Below are 27248 nucleotides of genomic sequence, written 5' to 3' on the forward strand. Positions count from 1 at the left end.
CACAAGGGCTGAAAGACATGGTCTTTTCTGACTAATTAAAAATTCACAGTGGGTGTCCCAGGCATTACCAAAGTTGGCTGTCATTTTCCACTTGAGATGTTACAGTTGTCTACCATGCAAATTTTGTATTTATTAATCATTTCAGCCATCCTGTCACCATTCTCAAATTTGAAAATGCCTGAGTTCATTTTATAGTATCTCAGTTGTACTCAGTCTGACAACTCACAAGCAGTAGTTCAGACCTTACAGATCAGCATTTACTCTGCTTAATAACTTATAGTTTTAATTTTAATAAAAATGAAAGTATAAAGAAGCTTTACCTTCACCAGCTCTGTATAACCAGTTTCCCTTGCTGTCCACCAAGGCTGAGCTTTCAGTCCCTTGACATTGTAGAGAGAGCGCTGCCAAACTGAAGCAAAGTGACCTCTTTGGTATCCAAGTTCATACCACTTGTATGCCTAAAAGATTGCAGTTGTTAACAACCAAATTCACATCAGCCAAGCTCTTACAGGAAGAATATAACACTTTTTGGCAAGGTAACAGACCGTCTCTTTGGATGTTGGGGTTATTCTTTTAAAAAAACGTACTAATGAATACTTTAAGGAAAAAACCACAAACAAACAAAAAGCCCCACCAAATAACAAAACAGATCAGTTGACCAAGGCTGTCCAATCCAACATTAACAAAATAGGATAATCTCACAACCATTCACATAAAATATAGGTCAGTAATTCAGGTCCTGTCCTTGGACTTGGGAGATCCAATTGTTTCTCATCTTGGTCAAGCCCTTTTTCTCTGTTTCAGTTCTCTACCTGTGAATTAAAGATAACTGTCTCCTGCTGCCAATGGAAATGCTGTGATGATGAAAACAGTGCTGACTTTATGGATCTAAACTGTTTCTTAATTATCTAATACCTAAATACATGAGTTTCTTCAAATATTTGTTGCCACACCCAAACCAGTCACATGGCAGAAACCTATGGAGGCTAATACTAGACTTTTGCTTGTCTTACTCTCCCTTGACATAACTTGTTTCAGCCTTATATAGCAGCAAAACAAGGCCCTGCAAAAAAAGCAAATGGAATGCTTGGAAAGATCTAGCATGAGTAGTACTGTGACGAACCATATACAGCAAAGGTTATATATAGCTGCCTCTCCTGCCCAGCAGTATTGCTACAGTTGCAATATTTTAGACAACACAAAAAGCCCCAAACAGACCAGAAAACAGAACAGCTAAATAGGGAGATATGAGGATAAGAAGTCCAGAGCAGAGGGACTGAAGCAGACAGCAATCCCCACCTTGAACAGAAACCGGCCAAAATTCTCTTTGAGAATCTGTAAATTTTCTTCAAGCTTTTAAAAAATGTGGTACTCAGATCTTTATAACTCTCTTGAAGTGTGGAGGAAAGTCTGCAACAATGTTGCCTTATAGTATTTATCAGAAGTACAGAAAAGCATTATGGATTAACAGAATAACAGCAGATCATATATAAGGTGTCATCTTTTTCCCTAGGGAAGCTCAGTAAAATTGTGCATGGGTCAAAAAAATATTGTTACCTGTGGGTAACACACAGTGTATCTTTAAATTTTGACGTGATCTTGGTTAAATCTCTGAAATGGAAGCATTAAGATTTATAACATCTGTTCCCCAAGATGTAAGTTGTAATAGTGGTGGGATATCAATAAAGTGTTCACGCTGACTGCCTGCATTCATTTGCAATGTCTGGAGTTAGCCCAAATAATAAGGGGAATGAATTACTTGTTTCATATGAAAGTTGCTGCTCTTCAAGATATATCAGCTATAATCACAATGTATAATACTGTTAATATTTATCTATTAGAAGAATTTTCTATGGAGGTTGCCTTTGGTAGAATGGAGTTGGGATAGGTTGCCTTGCTCATCTTTTCATTCCTGAGATTCTGTGAGGAACCTTTCTTTTCTCATGCAGGTTTTCACAGTGGAAAGACTAAATAATGACCGCAGTATTATTCAAGAGAGTTACAACAGTGTATCTTCTTCTCCAGGACAGAAATTGTTTGAGATGCACTCGCTTTATATATTCTCTGTGAACAGCACTTTGTTCTATAATAACTTCCACAGTTTTAATTTTTTTTTTAAGTCAATTTGGCATTTTAACAAATTTTAGTTGCAAAGGACATACTCAACACTGTTTCCCTAACACTTACCAAGACCATATTCATAATTCCTAATTTAGCTCTAATAGATGAACATCTACCTTCAACAAACCTTCAGTGATAGCAATTTCACATGTTCCTTAAATATTGATCTGTTTCTTGGATTAAATCTTGATATTCATCAAGTCTAGCAAGGTCAGTAAGAAAAATTTATCTTAACAATGGACTTTCCACTGATAAATTTAGAAGTCTCCTCTATCCCAAGAAATTTATTTGTCATTAATTGAACTTTTTCTACAGCAGACTTGACCATTAACTCCATAAACATTAACACATTAACACATCTGGGGGTTAGGGATGATGTACATTAATTACATCTGTGTGGTTTCTTTAGTCAAACACTACAATGGGATATTCTAGGCTCAACCATTCCACTCAGAGTATCCCAAGGGATTTGAGAAGAGACAGTCAGATAGAGAAAGCGTGAAAGCAGACTGTGTGCATGTGTCTCTAGGTGGTCATATGCATGTGTTTCTAAGTAAAATGAGGAAAACTAATTCTCACTTGTAAATAAACATTTAGATCAAAAAAACCCAACTCACTGAAAGAGTATTTCAGAGAAGGCAATCTAGCTTAAAATTCAGATATTGTTACATTTCAATGTTTTAGATCTACTACATGCATTAGGTATTGTAATAAAAGTTCCATGAATTATTAAAAAAACCCTAACTTGATGAACTAGGCTTGAGAAGGATCACATACATAGGCTTCATCTTAGCTCACTTGTCTATAGTTCATATTGGAGAACCACCTATTGACTGGGCCACAATAATCAAGAGGTCAGCATTTTTTACAGTATTTTAGAGATATTAATATTTCAGACATTACTAGACAAGTAATTAAAAAGCAGTGATTTTCATAGCTATTTCTGCTATTCTTTTTAATGTCTATTCTTTTCATGTTTCCCATCTAGGAACCTGAACAGTGGTTTTTTGTTGTTTTTCAATTCATTCCCATAGTAATGTTCATTACTAATAACAGTCTTGAAAAAAGGCCCTTTGCTCCCCTACTATGATAGTAGTGCTAATTCATACATTTAAATTTGTCTTTTAAACAAAATTTGGTTTTTAATAAACAAACTAGAAACTCCTACAGCTTCCAGTGGCATATGTTTGTTTTTCTTGGGCACGTAACAGATATGCTGTACAAATTGATGCTTTTCTGATCTATTTGTTAATTTAATTATTGATCAATTCCATAACTCAGTCCACACATTCAGTCCTCTCAATGTCTTCTTTTATCACATACTCATTGGTCCTCAAGGTCATTTTGGAAAAGAAGAGTTTATAAAATACACTTATACCAGAGTATGAGAGAACTTCTATACAGGTTTTTTTTCAACTTTTGTTAAAATCTTTGTTGTAAGTGGCAGGAGAAGAAAACAGACTCTAAAAATACATTAATTAAAATTTTAAACAAATGTTTAGTCCCTCAGTTCAGGCTGCCCCATGCAAGCTTCAAATCTTCAGGTTAGTTCTAAAGTAAGGGATGATAAGAGATTGTATGTATTGTTATGCCAATGACAGATTTTTTTCTGTTGATCATCTTGACCTCTGCATATTGGACTGTTGTTGCAATAGGACAATAATGTTTTCAATATTAATCCCATCATTAAAGGTTTTTCTGGATACTGCAGTCCTGAGAGATTTAGATTTTAAAGCAAGAACGTGCTAAATATGTACCTCTTTGTCTCCCATTCTCTGTAAAGCATCACCCAGATGAAAATAAAAACGTCCATCATCTGTGCCAGGGTCACCCGACTCTAGTCCTTCCTAATAAATAAGTAAAAAAATAAATTAATAAAAATGAAAGGTATAAGTGGAACTTCAATGGGACTTCTAAAAGAGTTCATTTGATTGCAGTAAACAGGCTGTCAATTCTATGCAAGAGATTGGCTATGAAATCAGGCAGAAAATATACTCACCACGGTAACCTAAGCTAAGCTAAATGAATACAGTAAGTCAGTAAAAAGTCATTGGGAAATGTTATCAGTTTTCCAAGTCTCATGGCCTATCCCCTCAGTCCCTCCAAGACAGAGGTGTATTCAGAGATGGACATTTGCCCCTGACCCTGTAAACATATACACAAGCATTTTAGAAAGCTGAATTAAGGATTTATTTTGTAGTATATCTTTTCAAACACTCAGAAGCATATGCAGCAAGCCTTCTCTGGATCTTTCAAGAACCTTAGGTTTGCAACATACTGCCAACCTCAAAACAATTTGAGGTTCAGAGCCACGTACTTTGGGTAAACCATTAATAAAACAAATACTCGATGTTTAAGGATTGAGGAGTCTCAATGTACAACCTTGTTCCAGTTCACAGGCAGGGATACAGCAATATAACTCCAATAAGTAGCTTAAACTGTGATTCATAATTAGCATGCTTCTAGTTTGACACATCTCATACATCCCAATTCTACTTTTTTTCTGGTAAAACATTTACTGTGGCTGATAAAGTACCTGTAGATAGGGTATGCTCTCTGCTATCTTGTTTTCTGCCTTCAGGATGAAGCCATAATGTACTTTGGCAAAGCCATCATTTGGAGCCAGACTTAGAACCTGTTTGAGAACAAATGAATAAAATATACCTGTATGGATCTATGCAAATTAACAAACCTGTGCAAGCACTATTATTTAGTGATGCAATGACATCTGCTTCCATTACTGACTCAGGTTATCTCTTGGCTTGTCTGTACTTTCTTTCCCTTGCTCACTTTTGTGCTTCTCCAGACAAATCTACTACAATTCAAACTTTGAAGTCTCAGAAGTAAAATTATTCCAACAGGAATAATTAATTTTCAGTTGTCCATTCTTTCCCATCCTCTCTCTTGAGATACAGCATGATACATTACAGCATTAAATCCATTCATTAACACTTAAGTTACTTATCCCAGGTTTGACTAATCTGAAGGAAAGCAGCTGCTCTTGAAAACATCTACAGCACAGTTACAGAAAGCATAGTATAGAAATATACTTGAAATAGTTTAAAATTAGATGGGTTTCTACTGGTGGCAAACTAGTTTTTGCAAGAGACAACATAGTGTGCTGTGAAGCATAGTGATTACAGTTTAAAAAGAAGCTGTAAAGTAACAAAAAGAAGGTGTAAAGTAACACCTGCATCACATGATGGGGACATACAAACCCTGGAACACCAAGGACATTCTCAGCACAATGGCAAACTGAAGCACTCTGGAACAATGTGCACTTCCCTGGCCAAGAGAAAGAAGGTGAGTAGTGACTCAATGTGCTTTCACACTTGGTGTTCATGGATAAATTATCCCTGTAGAGTTGTGTGCTGCGCTCTTTGACCAAGACCAAACATGCTAAATTAAGCTAAAAGACTTTGTACCCACAACAAGATTCAGATAATATCAGAGTTACAAACCGACTTAATTTTGCAGAAAAGGAAAACTCATGGGCAAATGTCCAGAGATTGATATCTCATGGGGACTGTGCAAGGGAAAGGTTTGTAAGTACAGGGACAGCTGTTGAAAAGGATCAGTGTATGGGGCGATGTTTCAAGGGAAGGAGGTGTGAAGCTGTCCAGCCTGAGTTCTCAAACATGCACCCCCGACACCAGACCGATGATTTAAGTGCATTTGGTCTGCCTCAGCCAGAGGGGAAAATTAGAGAACATCTTGATCTACTTTCTAGCTCTGCATTTCTATGATATACACATTCAACATAATTTGTAGCTCTATATGATTATCAATTACACGGTCAAGTTAATCTGTTTTTACACTTCTTCTCTCCTTAAAATAAGGGTGGACAGTTTTATCCGGAAAGACCCTCAGTGCGAGGATCATCACAAGAGCCCAACAGTCAGTGGAATTACAGAGGCTGATACCAGCTGAATGTCTAGACGGCTGCTAAATACACAACAACGGACAGATGAGCAATTTCTCTTGCCTAAATCCATTTCTTATGTCATGGATAAAATGCCTTCATACATTACAGTTATTTCCCTCTGCCTTTTCTAGTCACTGTCTAACCTCATTTTTCAATCAAAATAATTACAAGCAAAACCATAACAAGTTCTCTGGACCAACTTCTCTCTTTTCTCAAACCTTATTACATACAAAATACATCCAAGCAAAAAACCCAAAATCATAGCAATGTGGGCATAAAATGTTATGAGTTAAAAACAGCATGATTTCAGTTCTTTTGGCAGAAAAGAGTTACTTACTATGAGGGAACAAACAATCTATCTGAAGTCCATAATACGAGACATTATTAGCAAAAAGTGCCGTAGCAAGGATGAACTTGATCCCTAATATAAGAATACACTACCACCCTACGCATCTTATGCTTTTCTCTTTCAGCATTCTGTGTATAATTATTTTGATTCAAGAATCTGTACCTGCAGGGTGAAATGAAATGACTGACAGAAATATTTATTAGCCATATAATTTTGTTACAGTTTCTTTAACTATAGGATAAAGCTATCTGATTAATTAAGACAGAATAGAATTTTCTGTATTATGGTTCATTTAAACTCTGCCGAGTTGCATTAAGGAATGATCTACATTCAGAGCCCCTAAAGAGAAGCAAAGAGATACAATCAGCAGAAATTACACTGGAAGTATTTAATGTAAATTGTATTACTCTGTTGCTGTTGCTCCATGCAATATTAATTATGTTTAGAAATAAGTTTTACTAAACTGCTCACAGTCTATTAAATATTAATCATGAATATAGATATTAACCTCTGGGGCTATCAGTGGCTAATTAGCCAGGGCAGAGTACTGTGTTAATGTGGATATTCTGGTTTTGGTACCTGAAATAGCTCAGAGCTGGCTTATGCATGTCTGTATAATGCTGGACTGAGCCATGCACATGTGCCTCAGCATGGCAGGCAGAATAAGTGCTATTAGCAGAGTAACTGGTCCTAAAAAGTTCTCTTCTGCTGTATTTTTTTATAATCTGTATATCTTTGAAAACAAAAATAGCTATAAATTCTACCAGGACTACTTTTAATGTTATGTTTTCTTTGAAAATCAAAATAGCTCTGAATTCTACTAGGACTACCTTTAACATTATGTTTCCATGTCCCTGAGTGTAATGTTCAAAAGAAAATACTTTAACATTAGAGGCAAAACTGAAATCCCCTCCAGTTGGACACCATTTTCTGTCTGTGGTTCAGCAAAAACTCTGGCAAACATATTCTAGAAAAGCATATTTTGGTTAAGTTACATTACACCGCACTACAGCTGGAAGAAAAAAAATCTCTTGATCGTAAGTTCAGTGTTTGCCTGCGTTGTTTCTGTAGCTAAAAGAAGGAACATGTATTAAAGACATTTAAAATAAGCTGCTAAGATGTAGCAGATTTGGAAAGAAAAATAAGAATTGCATGGAAAAATAAGTAAGCTGGCTATTAAAGGTAAAGCAAAAGCAGAAAACTTTCATCCACTAGGATTCCTTTCGCTTCTATTCAATTCCTTGGAGATGATGCAAGCTAGGGTCTGAAATGTTATGTGCTGTGATCCCACATAGGGAATGGTGCCTCTGAAGGGTCCAGTTGGTTGGACGTGCTCAGTCCATGCTTAACACAGACAGGTAACATTGAATTAAGATGGAAACGTTACAGCAAGAAGCAAAGGTACCTTTTCCCAACTAGCAGATTCCCAGGAAACTTGGAGTTTAAGTTCTCCTGCAAAGAAGAGTGTTTAACCACTTGGGAATTTCCCTGAGCATCAGAAACAAGTACCACATACACAAGAAGTTAGACAATCATGAAGAAAAGAACAAGACCAGAGGGGAATCAGCAAAGAGCTGAGACTTTAGTTGAAAAAGGGGTATGTTCTCTGGAGGATGTGTCCTTAACTCTGCTCTGTCTTCTTAAGTGCTCATGCTTTCTGCACTAAAGAACACTTGAATAAAATGTATGAACATCCTTACAGTGGGAAACAGAACCCAGAATTCATAAATATTGGAGGCATCCACTGTGCAGCACTGAGTTCATACTCCTCTCTGTGCTCTTTTACGTTTTTCTATCAAAAGATTAATTCGTCCTACTCTAGTAAGAAGGATTTAGTCACACTACAGAAGTTTCCCACGTTTTTCAAAAGTCATGGGAAGAGCAAGATGTCTCGTGGAGGCCCCCAGAACCACTACTCACAGTTTGCCTGTCTCCCTACTGACTGAGCAGAGAATCTGAGCACCTACAGCAGGAAAGCCATATGCCCATCACTTTCTAAATATGCATTGCAACAGCTGAGTGAAGTACTCCAGAGCAGACCAGGTAGCCCCTAACAAATCTGCCCAAACTCATGTAATAAGCCTTCAGTAGAACCAAGAATGAAAGCAGGTACACAAGCTTCTCCCTGTTTTTTTGGTTCTGTATTATTTCTTAAAATCTTTAGTGTAAATGTATCCTGAGTTACAACAACAAATTTATATTAATGTGTTGAAATTCAGCCTAAGGAATACCCAGAATATGGACAAAACCATATGATTTAAAAAAAAATAAATTATTTGCTGTTCTTTTACAAGAACAGAACACCACTATGAGCTATTCTATTTCAGTGGTTAGTGAAATGCAAAACAGAGTAGTTACACTGGATAAGGTCCATAGAAGAATGGAAAACAATATATTAAAAGCACACCAGTTCTTATTTTGCATATCTGTTCTTAATCAGAGCACTATACATCTCTTCTGAAATATATAAAACTCAATATTAAAGTAATTACATAGCAAACTCATTACCTTCTTCCATGTATAAAAATTCCTGTGTTTATTGATATCGAGAAATTCTAACAGTTGTTTGCAGCAAAACACTGAATAACTGCAAAGGAAAATCTTGCCCAAAAGGAATATGTCTTTATTTTCTCAAGTTCCTTGCAGCTTGAGTATCAGGTTTGGTTAATAAATTCTATCTTTAAAAACTGATATTTCCAATCCTCTGAGAAATTTTGACAGCAAGACAAAAATTATCGAACAGCCATGCTTTATGGAGGGACCTACAAAATAGCGAAAGTAGCAAAGCAAACATTATTCTGGCAACATCTGAGACTATCAGAGGAGCTCGAGGAAAAAAATGGTATTACTAGCTTTTGACTCCTGCTTCCAACCACGTGGTTGAACGTCATCCTTCTCTCTGAGAAACTACCAGAGACAAGAATCCCCTCAGACTCCCAGATGTGGGACAACTGGGCCTTTATTCTCAGGAGATGGTACTAACTGTGCTGACTCCTCTCCAGCCTACATAACCAGCCAGTTACCATACCAGGCCTGTACTAAACAAGCCCCTCAATAAGTGTGCCAACACCAACAGGACTCTCTGGTCAGGCGCAGACAGCATGTGCTCTACCAGTGATGTCAGACTCCACATCTGTCAGAGAGTTTCCAGATGTTAACAGGGCTTCTAGATCACAGGAACAGAGTGGCCCTTCCTGGCAGTGAAGTTTCCCCAGCCAAATAACCATAAGTATAAGGCAAGAATATAAATCCACTGAATCGTCCACACTACAAACATTGTGAAAGAAAAACAGAATTTAAGCAGCCTACGAAAATATGAAAAAGCAAAGGTTAAATAGCTGTGAGTACTGAACTACTCGATTGCATGGTTAGAGATGCTGTTCCTGTAAAGAGACTGGCTTCTGCTTTCCTTGTCTTGCAGATTGGATTTTTTTTTTGTACTATGCATTACATATTACACATTACATACAACACACCTACATGTGTTGTCAATATATTCCAAACCTGGCTACCAGAAAGTGTAAGATTTCAAATATTATTAAGCACATGAAACAAATCTGCATTTCTCTGTCAATGAGGAAAAGCTTAGCATAAGAGTACCAGGAAATCTGAATTAAAATTAGAAGACAATTGCACTAGAAAAAAATTTGTATCTATGTTAACCCTTCAAAACTTCACATGTGAAATGTTTAACAACTAAAAAAGTTAAAATCAATCAATCTTTAGAATGAATATATGAATGCAAATATTTATACTTTACTGGAATGGAAACTCACCTCTTCATATACTTTCTTAGCATTGCTGTTATCTCCTATCAAGAGGTAACCAACGCCAAGGTCATTCTTGAATGAAGTATCACTGGGAAACAGCTGAACTAATTTCTGTAGAGTAACCAGGGAACCCCTCATGCGACCTGATTTGATTGAACAAGACTTAATTACAACTGCAGATATGATTAACAGTAGCAAGACATTTACACAACATCTAAGAAAACACAAATCAGAGCCAAGTGCTCCACTTTCACTAACGATCAAGAAGGAGAAGTTGAAAAAGCTTGTGCAGGTAGAAGCACATTCAGCTGCTTGGTTGTCACTGAGGTGTAGCAATACCAGGAATATTTCAGGGAATCACTGCAAGTACATATCATGCAGTGTTATGGTAGCCTCTTGTGGAGAACCCTTTACAGTGCAGCAGTAACATTATTTAAGCTTTGGTTGCTTTATTGTAAACAGATATCAAAGCACTCAACAAAATTAAGTAAACATATAATAATAAACTTAATCTTAATTAAGAAATTAAATGCACTTCTAGCATTAAGTAATAGATCTACTCTATTTCCATTATTTATCATGGAAATTTATCATGCTTTATGTGCTTAAAATTAAGTATGTTCCTCAGCTTCCTAGATGAGGTCTTGCAAAGGAACAGCAAGAACAAAATAAGTTGATATCAAAAATCCAACCCATGGGAACAAAACTCTTTTCTGCAAAGTTGATTGTTCCTCATATTCTAATCAGCACTCCTCATACATCACAGAATTTGAGATCTAAACCTACAGTCTAAACCGATTTTATCCCCAAGTTCAGTTTCATTCCTCTCTGTTTACTGAAAGGTTATTCTGAATATGTTTACTCTGCTTATGCCATTAATTTCCTCTTGATTTTCTTCAGCTTCAGTAGAAAAAGAAGACTTTCTTCTTTTTTTGTTAATAAAAATTTTTGACCACCTCTCATCATATCTTCTCATAGCATCTACTGCAGCTTTCTACAGGCACTGTTATCATACAGGCAAATTATAAACACTAGTTCCCTAGAAAAATTTTAAATAATTTTTTTTCACTAGCATTTAAGACATTAGGAGGATAAGTCCTACCAAAAATTGAATAGAATTGGCATTTTAAGTCCTTAGTAACCTCTTGAAAGTCTTGTTAACATACCTTCCATAATTTTTACACCACCCTCAAAACTTACCAAGGAACTGCTGCCTGTCTGCTTCTCGTTTCAAGCTCAGCTTTATCAGATCTGAAGGGACATTTGGCAGACTAACCACCTCATCATAGGTGTTGATAGCTTGTTGCAGCATCTCATTGCTTCTCATTTTCTCAGCTAAGTCATCTTCAGACTAGAAAGAATCACAAAACCATAATTAGAACACATAACAATCCGTTAGTATTAAAAATAACCGGGAAGACACATTAGAATTACCATTAGTTCTTGTTACCTAAAAACTGTTTGAAAGCAGAATTACGAGAAAACTTGCACCTAAAACATACATTAACACAGATTTTTGATTAATATTTGTGGAATTCATAATTTCCGCTTTCAAAAATAAATGAGGCAATCTGTTTAATAATACGGAAGAAATGCTAAGTTTTGCCTATGGAGTATTTGTATAAGAAGCCTCACTCTGGCAGCAAAGCACAGATCAAAACACACCAACAAACATTTTTTTCCTGTATTCTGACAAATTTATTTACACTCTGTCTTAGAAAATGAATTAGGACTTGCCTTTCCTCTAGCATATATTGATAGAATATCTACCCTACAACTCTTTCAAAACTTAAACAGGCTCATCAAATTCAGAAGCAGATCAAAGGATATATGAGCTCTCTAGAGTGAAATTACAGCTTCAGTGAACCCAACAGAATCTAAGACTGATTTCACCTGTGGTAAGGCATTTTCATAATCTGCTTCAACAGCTGAAAAAGTAAGATTATGTCCCAAATGCAGAATTTTTAAAGGCTTACTTTAAATTGTTTATATAAATGCATGTATTTTCATGTGTTTAATGCATTCTTCCCAAATACATCTATATTTATTGGCTTATGTCCTTTCTTAAGTCAAATTGCAGAGCATGGCAAGCACTACAGGTGCAGAAGATCTTGTTAGTCTATTTAAATTCACATATGTAGCAGAAGAAACTGCTTCAACTGTGTTTTCTGCATATGCTGTAGCAAGTACCTGAAATCTCTTTGCACTTCTGTCCTTTAATTTTTTTCCTTGAGTTGCTTTGAAATTGAGTATGTGGAACACCAAACAATATGGTTACTCAGCCAAACAGTTCATCAGGCAGCTTTCAGACACCTTCAGAAATCAGTTTTAAACAATAATTATTTTTTCTGATGTACATTCACTAGGAAATTTGACTTTCCTTTTTTCAAAGACAAAGATTTGCTTTGCTGTGCATCAAGTGCTTGTGTGACACCATTTTGGATATTTAGCACGACTATTATTAACCAACTGAAAACTGGTTGACACCAATTCAAGTGCCTCATTAATTGTCTAACAGCACAATTCCTTCCTACAGCAAGGGCTTCACTTTGTTCATCTTGATTAACATGAGTTCAAGGAGTCATTGGTGTTCCACATACTCAATTTCAAAGCAACTCAAGGAAAAAAATAGGATTATCCTACTACTTATGAAAATTCAAAGTTTATTCTCTTCTGAGACATCACAACACAGTTCAAAAGTACTGTGAATGCAGAGTTTATTTTATGATGCATTCTGTTTGTTTTTTTAAGGGGAACACGTGAAACACAACTCTCTTCACAAAAAAAAAAGCTAATTAAGCCTCCTTGCCTAAGAATTTGTGTTCTTTATCCTTTAACACTCTCTACATAAAACCTCAAAATCCTCTTCCCTATTCCCATTAAGCAAAAAGCAGCATTTATCCCAGAGCTGACTGAGTGTTGATTTAACAGTTACCGCAAACAGCTCGTAACAGCTAAGTTCTGCCTGTTGTTCCTGCACTGGGCCATTAGTTGGGATTTATCTCTTACCATTCACCTGACAGTTCTTATGAGATCTACAGGGCACATCTTATTTTTGTGTTATTTACAATACTTTCCACTAGACTAAAGTTACACAAAAGCTGCCAAGGTAATTGGGGAAGGATAATGAATTGAAAGAGATACAATATGACAGATTGCATAGAAAACCTCCATAAATTAACAAATTAATTCTGACTGGAGTTTATAACTCTATTGGTAAAAAAATGTTTATTTTAGCTTTTTTAACATTTATTGTTTTTTTGATTGTTTTTTATTTTTAAGTACCTGTGCTTTCCCATATCTTGCTCGAGGACTTTGTGGATATCGATTCACTAGTGCTTCAAAGGCCCTTAGAGCTTCTTCAACTTTTCCCTGGAAAGTAGAGATATTTATCAGCAATTCTATCTAATAAAAATGCTGGAGAATGAAGGACCTAATAAGACATTAGTTACCACAGTTAAAAAACAAACACAAAATAAGCAATGCACTCTGAATCACAGTTTTCACTCATACTTTCATTAGGACTGCCTTCTTATTTTAGAGAAATGTATTGTCATTATTTATGAAACAATATTACCTAATTTCCAGGGTTAAAATTAAAAGTTTTTTTATTTTACTCACTTTCCCTTTGTTGACTGGACAAAATGCTGAGATGACAATAACCTGTCTATATAAAAAAGTAAAGATTTGACTGCTAATAACGAAGTCCAAAATGAATATAACAGAGAATAGGAAGAAAGCTCTAGGCATACGTGGAAATTTTCTCTCCACACACCTGTCTTAATGAACAATATTGTAACTACAGATCTTCCAGGGGAAACATTGTAGACTCATCCATAGTATATGCCTGTTTCCTCCAAATCTTTTGCTTAACAATGTCCCCCAGGAGACCTCAAACGTGCTCTGTGTCCCTTCCCTGTCTCACATAAAGTCCAAACGTAACTATGGTATTCTCATGATGGATGTTGACCAGCAAGTATGGATGGAAGTCAAGAAGAACCAGCTACACTGCTAAACAGGTGCTAAGCACTGCTTGGCAATATTTGGCAACAGACCTTGCTGCAGCTTCCAGCTCTTAGAGCTTTACATACATGAGTGGGCTATTACACACAACTGCCTTGCTATCTTCAAATATTACACATCTGATTTATTACTAAATTTATCCTGATTCCTACATGACATGCATGACTATCTGTAACTTACCAAGAGACACAGGCATGAAAAGAGAGTCAGCAACCTGACCCTATAGGCTCAGCAAAAATTTCTGCTACGCCTTTCTCTGATTAACCAATTGCTTAAGTAACAAGAAGCATGAAAATTCCTTTTGGTTTTATATTCTAACATGTAAAGAAGGCTTCTAGTGATGAACAGCAGTGGCAGCATGAGGTCAGTACTCTCTAATAGCCCTCCAGTCCAATCACAGACCTACCAGAACTTTAGGGCTGCATAGATGGCAGTATAAAGTCAAAATGGCATAGTATACTGAAAATCAAGAATAATCCTTCATCTGCAGTGACTAAAATGGTCTTTATTGCACTGTACTGAAAATAGAATATCTCTTTGCTCATCCATCTCAAAGCCAGAGTACAACAGGGTACAACAAAAATCTGCACTAGGACTGTCAGTGAGGCATATCAGAGTTTTTACAAGATTTACATCCTAAAGACTTAAGGCATTTCATCTCTAACAGCCACAGTCTTGCTTCGCTATCTCATCTCACTTCTGGAAAAGGGATCTCGCATCTTTGCAAAGGTATTATTTTCTGAAATACTCGAATAAAAGAACAAAATTGGAACCTATAAAGGGTTCTGAAGAGCTTGCTTTCTGTTGTTTTTTTTTTGTTTGTTTGCTTTCCACAGTCAAGTTATTAAATTCAGAACTACCTGAACTGACTGACTGATGTTATAAGTCTTGCTGCCACTGGTGAGAAGCAGGAACATCTACTTTGTCCTCTAAGCAACTGTACGGCAGCAGAGACACACACAGGACACGTGCAGAATCCCAACAGAAACAACACCTACTTCAAAGATCTGCACCTAACACTCCCAGGGCATATGAACACTTACTGAGAGATCCATATTAATATGCACATATTAAGTTCTCTTTAAGAGTTGACTTCAGAATTCAAATGGGCAACAGTGATAGGACAGAACTAACCCTGTTCCATGTGATCAATTTAAGCAGAAATTTAATGGTTAAGCTAAATATTTTCAAGGTCAACAGTGAGCAAATATACATGAACAGACATACACTTATGACTTTAAAATTTAAATGAAATATCCAGCAGAAGTTAAATTTGAAGGACAAATATGCACTGAATATTTAATTTAAAAAAGTTAATTTCACAAAAAATAATCTAAAAGGTATTCTTCCTTTTTCTAAGTTTTATCATTTTTGTCCATTGCCTACAGTCCTGAGTAAAACATTCAAACTTACTTTTTTACGTAGTTTTTCTGCAGCATCTAGTTCAGCTTTAATGGTCTTATCAAACTTGTTTAAGAGCTTTGGCTTCTTCTTTTTAGCTAGAAGATTTAAAAAACACACAGTTCATTACTTCTTTTGCATTTTACAGCAATTGTCTGGAGTAACACTTAACTAGGGAATGTGCTGGTAAAGTGCAAGATTTCCAAGTAAGGCAGTTTCAAATTACACTGAAAAGAAACTGATTTCTTACTTATTACAATCAAAAATTCCTATATGGAAAAGTAAACTTCAGTCATTCAAACTGAATGACTTGGTAGTCAAGTTTTAGATAAAGAATCTTTCATCACATTAACAGCCAACGATTTTTTTTTTTCCCAAATGGTTCAGTTGATGTGGAAGAACAAAGAGAACTGTTATTTTCCCACATTTATATGGTATTATGAAAAATATGATTACCAGGACATATTGTGACTATATAGGTCTACTTCTTTGCCTAGAGCAATTAGTGAGGCTGCATCTGAAATGCTGTGTCCAGTTCTGGGCTCCTTAGTACAAGAGAGATGTGGAGCTCCTGGAGCAGGCCCAGTGGAGGGCAACAAAGATGATTAAGGGACTGGAGCATCTCTCTTACAAGGAAAGGCTGAGGGACCTGAGCCTGTTCAGCCTTCAGAAGAGACGACTGAGAGAGGATCTCATCAATCAACGTCTATAAGTATCTGAAGGGAGGGTGCAAAGAAGGATGGAGTCAGGCTCTTCTCAGAGGTGCCTAACAACAGGATAAGAGGCAAATGGCAGAAAGTGGTGCACAGGAAGTTCCACCTCAACATGAGGAAGAACTTCTTTGCTGTGTGAGTGACCGTGCACTGGAACAGGCTGCCCAGAGAGGCTGTAGAGTGTCCCTCACTGGAGATATTCAAGAACCATCTGGATACAAATCTGTGCAAAGCGCTCTAGGATGACCCTGCTTGAGCAGGGAGGTTGGACCAGATGATCCAGTGTGGTCCCTTCCAACCTTACTCATTCTGTCATTCTGTGATTAGAAGAGTTCATAGAAATCATAGTTACTCAGTAGAGGGGAGTTCTTGTTGAACTCAAGTTCAACACTGAAATGTCAGACCAAGACCTCTAAGTGATCAAGTTTCTACAGCTTAATAAGCTATCACACAGAAGCAGAGCAGCAGCAGCATGTAGCAAACCAGCCTTGAAGTAAATTGTGTAAACTGCATTTAAAGTAAATGGAAGTAAATGGTGTCAATTTAAACAGCTATTTACTTCATAGCACTTCACTCTTAAACAATGTCTATTTGGTTGCATTAAGTATACTTAATGCAATACTTAAACTACTCTTAACTAGTTGTTAAAAAATGCAAATATGTTACTGAAAGGATATGGCAGCAGGTAACTGCTTTTCTCCACATTTGCTACAGCTCAACTTTGATTTTGCATTTCATTAGGAAAAAAGGACTCCAACTTTTCTGACACGGGTAGGGGAAATATGTATTGGCTGATACCAGTAACTACTAGTTATACATATATGTAACCAGTAGCACATGTTTTTGCTTTAATGAGGGATTACTGGTTTTACCCCTCTATGGAGAATAAGTCATTAATAGCATGAAATTATTTCTTTCTTTGTATATGTTTAAACAGGGAATGTTGTAACTGGTACACATAAAGCTAAACCCAAACATCCTACAGTTTAACATCACAAGACTGCTGCAATGCTACAGTAAGTATTTTGGATAACAAGTCATTGTAACTAGCTATGTTTTATTCTGCTTCCCAAGTCCTCAGATGCATTGTTCAGGAATTACAAGAGTCATCACATACTACTGGAAGCTGTGCTGGTGATTCCTTAAATGATACTGTCTCTGAGACTCTGATCCTACATACAGTCTTAGGCAGACAAATCATGTCATCTATGTTAAACCTCAGAAAAGACCAATGCCTTAGTTCATGCTAAACCAATACTAAATCCATCCAATCATGAGAGGATCTCCTAAGTCTGAGCTGCTTCTGTATGGGATGAAAAATAAAACATTCTTGCCTACTTCTGGGCTTTTTGGTGTGAAACTTTCACTGTCATATTCAATGTCGAACTTGGACAGCTCTGTGCAGAGAGTTTTTCTTATACTACCTTTTTAAACCCTTCTGCAGCATTGGTGTGTATGCACAGTTGAACAGATGCTATTGTTTTTCAGAGGCAGGAGGGAATCAGAATTCAAGCTATCCTACCGAATTCCATTTACTTATTCACAAAGGTCGTATGAAGCTTTAAATCTAAAAATGTATTAATATTTACAAAGGAAAGGTACTAAAGCAGCAGTGCATTAGGATTATTATATCCCTGTTGATCCTTCTTATAATAGAAGGCACCATAATCTTTCATTGCATTATATACCAAGAAGTTAAGAAGAAAAAAACCATCAAAACTATCCGACATATAGGAGTTTACAATTTTTTCAGGATAAACCACCACATAACATACTTTAATATATTGGTTTTGCTCCCTAAACACTTTAGGTTTCATTGTAACCCATGACTTGAAATCAAGCATTTATACTGAAGCACACAACAATGCATTTAGGGAATGTAGTTATCATGGAACTAAACTGACCAAAGAGGAGCTTTGTTTTGTGTTTTTTCATTATACACACGTTTTTAATGTTGGTTGTTCCTTCCCCAAGGAAGGAAGGAAGTTGGAAAGCAATACTTTCCTATCTGTGGCCTATTCCAGTCTTGCTCTGTCTTACTTTAATATTATCCATTTAATAGGAAAGGAATGTCTTTACCGCATTTTCATGCAGTTAATGATGATAAGGATTAAGGAGCACAGCACTGGCTCTCTTCCAAGTGTTCACACCCTTTGAATCCAGTAAAACTCACAGAACCAGCTCCTATCACAAAAGCAAGGATCCCTCCACCCCAAACCTTCAGTGCACAGTGACTAACAGGTATGGTCAGAAGTTTCTTACACAACATCACTGGGCCTGAGAAGAATAATTCATAACATGCAAAAGGTTTGTTAGGTTTTGTCTTTGTTTTGTTTTCTTTTTTTCTTTTCTAAAAATATGCCAACTCAGTTTTCCAAGCAACCATTGCTATTTCTAAAGCCTAGCTTTCTCAACAGCAGGTGTGGATGAACCCAGAAACATCAGCCCAAGGAACCAATGAGAGCAAATGACGCTAAGGACTTTTTAGGTTCATTGAGCTCTTAGCTGCCATGTGAAACTGTCCTTTGTTGTGAGCAAACTGAGGCATGTCAGTTCCTCTGAGTACATGATCTGAGAACCTTCCAGCTGGACATCACCACCAAACACCTGGTTTCATTTCTGTTCTCTAAATAGGAGGCTGTACACAGATACGAGAAATAATGTAAACCCCAACTAAAATGTCAATTCGCAGTTCTTATGGTATGAATGAAAATCTTTATCTAAGGCTGATGAGTTATACATGAACTGTGTATTCAGTAAGACAGGACAGCTATTTGTCAGCTTTTTAGCTTTCAGCATTCATGGAAAGACAAGAGTCACTTGGTCCTTCCCAAACTCAGTAAGCATGACAACAGCAAGGTTCCTTTGAGGCAAAGGAAAGCAGCTTCCCCACGCACAAAGAAACTCTTACTGCCTGTGGGACACTGTTTCTGCTGTTCATTTGAATTTACAAGGAGATGAGAAATAGCTCATGAAGAAAGAGTAAATTAAAATCTTAAAAGTCTGTGGCACAAAGATGCAATACCTTTCCCTTCATATCCAACTTGGGTGATGTGTTGGAAGAACCTTTTTGTCACCCTCCATTACAAAGAAGTATTATCTGACTATTTTCAGTTCAATTATATATCATCTCTAGACCAGCAGGAGATCAATATAAAAAGCTAGAAAGGAGCTGTTAACATAAATATTATTCATCTGCTAGGTACCAATATAACACAGTAAACATTATATAACGAGCAATCATTTTCATCTCCCGTTCTACTCCTATGTTAAAGGATTCACTAGGGAGCTTTCAGTGTAACCATCAAGCATTCCTCTATATTAACCAGATAGCCTGCTATCTCCCTGCAGGGGTATTTTAATAAATTATCCATTTCCTCCTTCTAGTGTAATAATCTTTTAGCAGATGTGACCCAACATATTAAATTCAACATTACAAAGTTAACTCATCTGTTTTCAGAGGAAAAAACATGTCATTTTTCTTCAATGGCAGATTTCACCATGTCACTGAGGTTGTGCATAATCACACAACCGCTAGGATGGTTTGTCGTCCAAATCACGTTGAGTATTAAAACGGTAACAATGTTTTTATGTATCATATTATGTTATTCAAGAAGAATACTGAGGACTTTCAGTAATAGCCTTGGATGTAAGGATAGGCTTTGTATCTAGGACTGCTGTCTTAGTATTCCTTAAGACTCCTTCAGAGAAAAGGGTTTCCACTGTCAAAGCAGCAAGCTAGGAAATATTCCTATAAGAAGCTCTATGCTAATTCTTGTGTTGGAGAACAAACAATTACCACTGATGACAGGCAATCTCATATCTCCCTCATTAAGATATAGAAGAAAATAAAAAGAAACAAAAAAAAATAGAAGGAAAATCTTTTGGAGGTGGTAATGTATTACATTAAATGTGCAATAAACTTAATAGCCTGCCACGTCATCCAATACGAGATGACGAAACAGCTACTTTATATACCTGTTCTGGCATATGAAAACTAAAATACCAGGTATATTTTGGTTTTATGTTGAAAAACACTTTGACATCACCAAAAGCAGTGACAATCTTTTTTTTCTACAAAAGACAGAGACCTTCCTTTTGAATAATATTGAATGCACTGCTAGATACTCCTCAGACCACAAGAGCACTACATAAAAATTAAGGAAAAGTAACCAAATGATTAAACATGATTGAATTACTTACTTTTGAAGAACGGTTTAGAAATATTTTGTCTTTCATTGCTGGGGTGGGGAAGAGAGCAACATTTACATCTGAATAAGCAAGAACAAAGAAGACTAAAAAGGCAGTAGTAAAGAGTTTGCCAGTGGAAGAGAGGTACATACTGCTCTGTAAAAAGTAGCTGTAGAGATGAAAAGAATAAATTATCAAATGTCTGTATAGTCCTGTATAACTGAGCAGAACATGAGCTTTGAAATTGGTATAAAATGCCAAGTAGCCAATTATGTTAATGCAGAAGGTGCATCCGAACCAATTACATGAAGCAACAAGAAAAAAAAATGATAACTTGCACATAGCAAAAAAATTGATTACATATGACCCTAAGTCCAAAGCAATACAGAAAAAACTCAAAGAAATAACACAAATAACTACTACTAATACTTCTATAATGGAGTAAATGAATTTTCTCTAGCCTTCAGAGAAGGGGGAAAGGGTGTATGTGTGAAATCTCTCCATTTCACATTTTCATCTGAAATATAACACAATCATCCAGGCTAAGGAAAACCTCATTCTCCTAAAAGAGAAAACACTGATGACCTGCCTGATTAGACATCAGCCTGATTTCTCAAAAGAGTAAATATCATTGGCCAGAAATAGACAAAAACATTGAATACTATCATAATTCTTTCATGATTTTTTTATCCTAAGGAGACATCAGGCACTTGGCATTTTAACAGATAGCAAGTTACTTTTAAGTGGGTCAAGATATTTTCTAAACTATTCTTTTTCCTGAAAAGATCACTTAAAAGATGGGGTAGGTTTAGCACAACACATAGCATGAACTGCTCTGTCCTTGCTGACATACTCTGAGCCTCTGATCAAAGAATACATGTACGGTTTTGTTCCTGAGCAAAGTAAGCGGGAGATAATATCATGCTGCTATTAAAAATCCCAGAACAATCAGTGATTATCTCTAAAAACTAGTATGCACTTTCATACACGTAACATAAATCTTCTCTCACTCCTGTGCCTTGTAAAAGTTGGGAGCAGATATTCTACAGTTCTGTGATTTTATTCTGACACAACAGCCATGCTGTGTTGAGAAGAAGGACACTGCAAACAGTGAGCTTGTTAGCTGCTGTCCAGAAAGACATCTCAACTGGAACTAGCTCAGGCATTTTTTCACTCATTTTTGCTGCCCTTTTCTCCTCCTCTCTCTTTTGCTCTGAGTACTAATTATTCCTTTTCCTAAGCCCTCTGCTCCCTTTCTTATGTTCAGAGGCTAGTAAAAGTGGTGAGGTGGGAGGGCAGGCTTACCTCCTGCACTGGAGCTGACACTTTGAACCTGTTCTGTTCACTGATAGCAATGACTGACAGCCTGGCTGGTCTAACTTGGAGTTTTGGGAGGAAGATTGCCTTCCATATAGCATAAACAGTCTTGTTTTAATGTTTGGAAACTAATGCTGTAGGATTTATAGTTAATTGAGAGGGGTAGTAGCCTGCTCTGTGATTATGAGAGTACATATTAGATATTAGTATAAGTATTTCTTGTTAAAAACGTCTTCTAATGAAATTTCTAGTTCCTCGGAAATGGCAAGGCAATATCGTTACAAACTGCCTGTGGACTTGGGGAGAAAACATGAGGATAGAAAGATACTACTCCCTATCTAACAAACCACCTCATGAGAGTGCTTTGGTTCTTGTAATTAGATTTTTTTATTTACTCATTAATTTGTTCATATTGTCATTATCATATTAAGGGAGCATTCCTAGTGGCTTCCTCAATCTTACATCTGCTACTACTGGCATGTAAAACAGGAAGGAGTTAGGACTCTGGCTTTTAGTTAACTCCTTCATAAGGCATAAGAACTCAAAATAAAGCCTGGTCTTTACAGCCACCTTGAGGACACACAGTACCCCAGGTTTTTAAATTGAAAAGTACACTGGAACAATCCTACTGCATTGACTATATGTTGTGTTTACTGCTGCCAGGTAGGTTGCAGGTGTCCCTGCTCATTGCAGGGGTTGGTCTAGATGGCCTTTAAAGGTCCCCTTCAATCCAAATTATTCTATAATTCTATGATTTAAGTCTTAACTGCAGTTTTAATAAGAGCTATAACTATTTATCTGTAGAGGTTATAACTCTATAGTTATGTCTTCTCATGTTATGCCATCTCTAAAAGCTAATCTGAATTAAAAACCTCCTCATGTGATGCAATCTCAGTCACTCCCAGCAAAGGCTCCTCCTGTCAGTTCTCCATCTTAAACTGTCAAAAACTAAGGAAGAAATTTCCAGGGGGGCCACAGGCTTTGTTTCCTAAACACCCTCCTATTCCTGCTGTGATACAAATTCAGTAATAATGCTCTTGGCAACTTGTGGATGGCAACTTCTGAGTGTGGGACAATGACAAGTAGATACCAATGATCATGGTCTGTAGCTGTTTTCCAAGTAATTTCGTGACCTTCTCTTTTACTAATTCCCCTCACCACTCCACCCCCAACACTCCAACCTTCCCGATCCAAGTTTCAAAGTTTTAGTTATAGGTTGAAAAACACACACATATATATATTAGCAGACCAATTACTTTTACCTGGAATTCAAAATTTGCTCAAGTAATTGTCCTCCCTCCTCATACTAGTCCCATATCATTACCCAAATTGGTTTTGGAAATTGTGCTGCCTCTCAGTGGGCGCTTGAATGAGAATTTGATGATGATGAAAAACTCCTGTCATTGTCCTGTTGTTTGGGAAGCTCATTATGTGAGATACAGAGTGTAAGTGATCCACTTGTTTTATGGGTTTCCATAAAGATAACTTAGAAGGTATAAAACCAAGTAACTGCATCTCAACAATTTAAAGCCAGGAGCACTACAATAATTAAAGGACCTTTCTAAACTGTACTGGTAGAACAAGCAAAACATTATAATCAACTTATCTGGGGAAGTAATCAGACAATAAAAACTGAGGCATTTTAGGGACTAATAAAGCTTGAATCTAATGACTATAATAAATCTTTAGCTGCAGCTATTCCAGAACAATTTCCCTCGCAGTAAAAAGTATTCTACAGGGCTTTCTGTATGAAATTATTACTGGTTGGTTGGTTAGATGTTGATCGTAAGAAACAATTGAAGAACCATAATTTTATTTTTGGCATGTATTTCCATCATCCACCTCTCTCTTTCACCATTAAGTCCTTGGGCTTCTCAAAGGCTAGACTCAAGCTAGCCTTTACACAAGCTACTATTTTTACGTATAGTGGATGGTTATTGTATGTCATTTCATTATATTATTCTAATAGTTCCATAAAACTAGTACATAATGGTAGGGTTTTCTACTATCAAGTATGTACATCTAGTACAGTAAAGTATGTCCTGCTAAATCTATCCCGTTAAAAACAGAAATGTTGACATAATTGCCTTTCTTTCCAAGTTTTTTTACTTTTTATATGTAATGCTACCATGTGACATATATAATACTTAAATAAAATGTTTAAAGTTTGCCAGTCCTAGAAACTTACATTTAAAATACTAATATACAAAACCAAGACACCTTACCAGAAGATCATAAAATTATTATTCCTAAGTACTCAAATATAAAATAACTCCCACATAGAAAATGAAAATAGGAATAAAAAAGGAGCAGTAAAGAAAAAGAAAAAAATAGGAAAGACAAAGAGCCAACGAAGCCCTTGGCACAGACCCTGAGGTTTCTGTGCATTGTCAGCTACAAACCATGACCCCAGTGAAGGAAGTTGTGCAAACTTCATGCAGTGACAGGGAATGCACAAGGCCAGAACAAATGTCATTGTAGGGAGAACAGATTCACAGTGCTCTCTAGCAAAAACCTGACTTCATCTTCCATTAATTCTGTCCCTGCATCTTCCTACCTAAACTAAGCTAGACAGAAACCCTTATTTGGTAAACATGGAGTTGACAAGGACTGATTTTAATGTCACCTGTCTCTCCAGCCTTAGCACAGTTGGCAGTGCTGAAGCCAGCTCCTGGGGCCAGGCAGCCCAGGTTGACTCTTGCCCACAGATGCAGGAGGAGTTTGGTGAAACTATGATCTACAGAATCCTAAACTGGGACAACACACATTTTACTCTTGAAACAGTAGGAGTTGTCACAACCACCCTATGACCCAGTGCAACACTATAGGCTTGGAGAAGAGTGGCTGGAAAGTTGCCCATTGGAAAAGCACCTGGGGGTACTAGCCAACAGTCGGGTGAACATGAGCCAGCAGCGTGTCCAGGTAGACAAGAAGGCCTATGGCATCCTGGCTTGGATCAGAACTGGTGTGTCCAGCAGGATTAGAGCAGTGATTTCCCCCTGTTCTCAGCAGTGATGGGGTTGCATCTGAATCCTGTGCTCAGCTTTGGGTCACTACAACAAAGATATTGAGGTTTGGAGTGTGTCCAGAGAAGAGCAACAAAGATGGGTCAGGAGTGCAAGTCTTATAAAGAAGCAGCTGAGGGAGTTGGGATTGCTTAGCCTGAAAAAAAAGGAGGCTCTGGGGAGACCATAAAGATCTCTACAACTACCTGAAAGGAGGTTATAGTGAGATAGGGATCGGTCTCTTTTCCCCAGGTAACAAGCGACAGGACAAGAGGTAATAGCCTCAAGTTGCTCCAGGGGAGGTTTAGATTGGATAGCAGGAAAAATTCCTTCAGTGAAAGGTTTGTCAGGCTGCCCTGGTGGTGTTTAAAAGATATGTTACTTGGGAACATGGTTCAGTGTTAGGTTAACAGTTGGACTCAATGATCTTAAAGGTCTTTTCCAAGCTAAACAATTCTATTGTTCTATTCTGTGATCACGTAAGAGCGGAATACATTGATGCCAGCCTTGGAAACAACTGTGTGTTTACTTTCAAAAGCACATGCTCTCTGGATGTTTATCCAATTTTAGTTTATCTACATCAGATGTACAGCAGCTAAGCACCACTACTATTTAACGTGGCTTAAATCAATCTTCCCAGAAAGCATGGTTTTAAATTTCAGAACAGACTGTTACTTTCAGACTTACCTTTTTCTGTTTTGTCTTGTTCGGTTTCTTTTTCACTTTTCCCTGGAATATTAAAAATATAATTTCATTGGAATAAATTTATGTTTATGATAAAAAAAGAGATACAAGAAAATTAAAACTTATACTTAAAACATAATTGAGCCAACAGGACTTCTTCGTTTCATTTTTATTTTTTAAAGAAACCATAGATAACTTTCTGAACTATATAGTTACCTTTAAGGTCTTTCCCTGCAGATTCTTCAAATATTACATTATCGCTTTGATCACAAAAATATTTCCTAGAACTTCCTCTCTAGCTACTTAGTAGATTTTGGTGATACACATTCACAGTATAGTAAGAAAGAAAATCTGTTAACTAATTAAAAACTACTGGGAAAACTAGCTTAATACATACATTTGATCAAAATATGAAAAACAAAATCGATTGGGAACCAAACTCTCATTTTCAGTTGGGCACTTGAATGCTTTTATTTTATTAAACTTTTAAAATAATTTAACAGCTGTTCTGTAAACATTTGACTGCACAGGTAAATGTTAAGACAGTTAAGACAGTCTGTAGCAAAGACAGACTACATCCTGTACCCAAATCACGTATTTGTGTATCATGAAGGTAATAGATACATAAACATCTTTTTCCTTCCTCTAAACACTATTTGATCTTGCCTTACTCTATAACATATAGAGCATCTTGCTTCACAATTACAACACTCTTATTGTTTCCAATTTTGTCCCAGTAAGCTTCCAATATTTCATCCTAATAAACTTAGAGAACACTAAACAGGGAGGTCAGTCGGCTTTTTAGTTAGTTATTTTCCTCTCTAATACATACTGTTTAATTTTGAGGTGTATATATATATATACACATATATAAAAAAATAATTTTCTTAAATTTCCAAGTCATTTAGAGACACCTTGTCAGAATATTCAGTCTACACTGTTTTTCAGACTGATTGCTCAGAAGCATTACAGTGTGAATAAAATACACCATTTAAAATGCTGGAAAACATTTCATTTTTTCATGGAGAAACTGGATTATGCACATACTTGAAATCAAATTATTTAATATTCTAATTTCACCCTTTACTACAGATTGACAACTTCTGCTACTGAGAGTATGGACACTACAACCACTGCAACTCTGATTTACATTCAGCACAAGACAGAATGAGCATGAACTTGATTATGATATGGTAAATTAAATAAATATGGTCACGCTGAAAGTCATTCACCCCTTCAATTACATCATGAAATCTAGATTGTCAATTAAATAGAAAGAAATTACAAAAGATGTATAGAGTCAATTACATATTAAGTGATAATTATTACTATAAGAGTATATTAATGGAAGTGTTATGCAGTACTTCCTAAAACACTGACTTTTCTACTTTTTTGTGCATAACACACAATAAAGAAAATGGTTGTGTATATCTGTACATCATCAGAAACACTGCATTTTAAAAAGAGCAGTAATGCAGGTCCAGATGAGATAACAGTTTATATTTACAGCTTTTACACAGAACAGTTTATATACTCATATTTCTATTGTTTTAATCAGCTCGCATTACCGTGATACAGCATGCTACTTAGCCATCCATTTTCCCTCTATCTTCTCCCTTATCAGCAACACCGATATTCTCACCTCACCTCTTCTCTCTACTTCATTCTCGGTCACTCAGTAACCTGCTTCCACACATCCTGGACATTCATGTTATTTCTGCAACTTCTCTGTCATCGCAGGAAGAATAA

General features: G+C 36.5%; 1 protein-coding gene across 15 annotated transcripts in view; it reads right to left on the reverse strand.

Annotated features, from left to right (window-relative positions):
* The window catches only part of ASPH (aspartate beta-hydroxylase), a 107982-nt gene that overhangs the window by 22511 nt on the left and 58223 nt on the right, over positions 1 to 27248 (reverse strand). For all 15 annotated transcript variants that reach the window (XM_017829627.1, XM_017829633.1, XM_017829629.1 and 12 more), the window contains 8 exons: positions 25503 to 25544; positions 15602 to 15687; positions 13451 to 13537; positions 11366 to 11516; positions 10172 to 10308; positions 4658 to 4756; positions 3879 to 3968; positions 321 to 458 (listed from right to left, as the gene is read on the reverse strand). In XM_017829627.1, the coding sequence (XP_017685116.1) occupies positions 321 to 458; positions 3879 to 3968; positions 4658 to 4756; positions 10172 to 10308; positions 11366 to 11516; positions 13451 to 13537; positions 15602 to 15687; positions 25503 to 25544 (830 nt within the window). The remainder of the gene's footprint in view (positions 1 to 320; positions 459 to 3878; positions 3969 to 4657; positions 4757 to 10171; positions 10309 to 11365; positions 11517 to 13450; positions 13538 to 15601; positions 15688 to 25502; positions 25545 to 27248) is intronic.

This window comes from Lepidothrix coronata, unplaced genomic scaffold (assembly GCF_001604755.1).
Source record: "Lepidothrix coronata isolate B3197 unplaced genomic scaffold, Lepidothrix_coronata-1.0 Scaffold166, whole genome shotgun sequence".
NCBI lineage: Eukaryota > Metazoa > Chordata > Aves > Passeriformes > Pipridae > Lepidothrix > Lepidothrix coronata.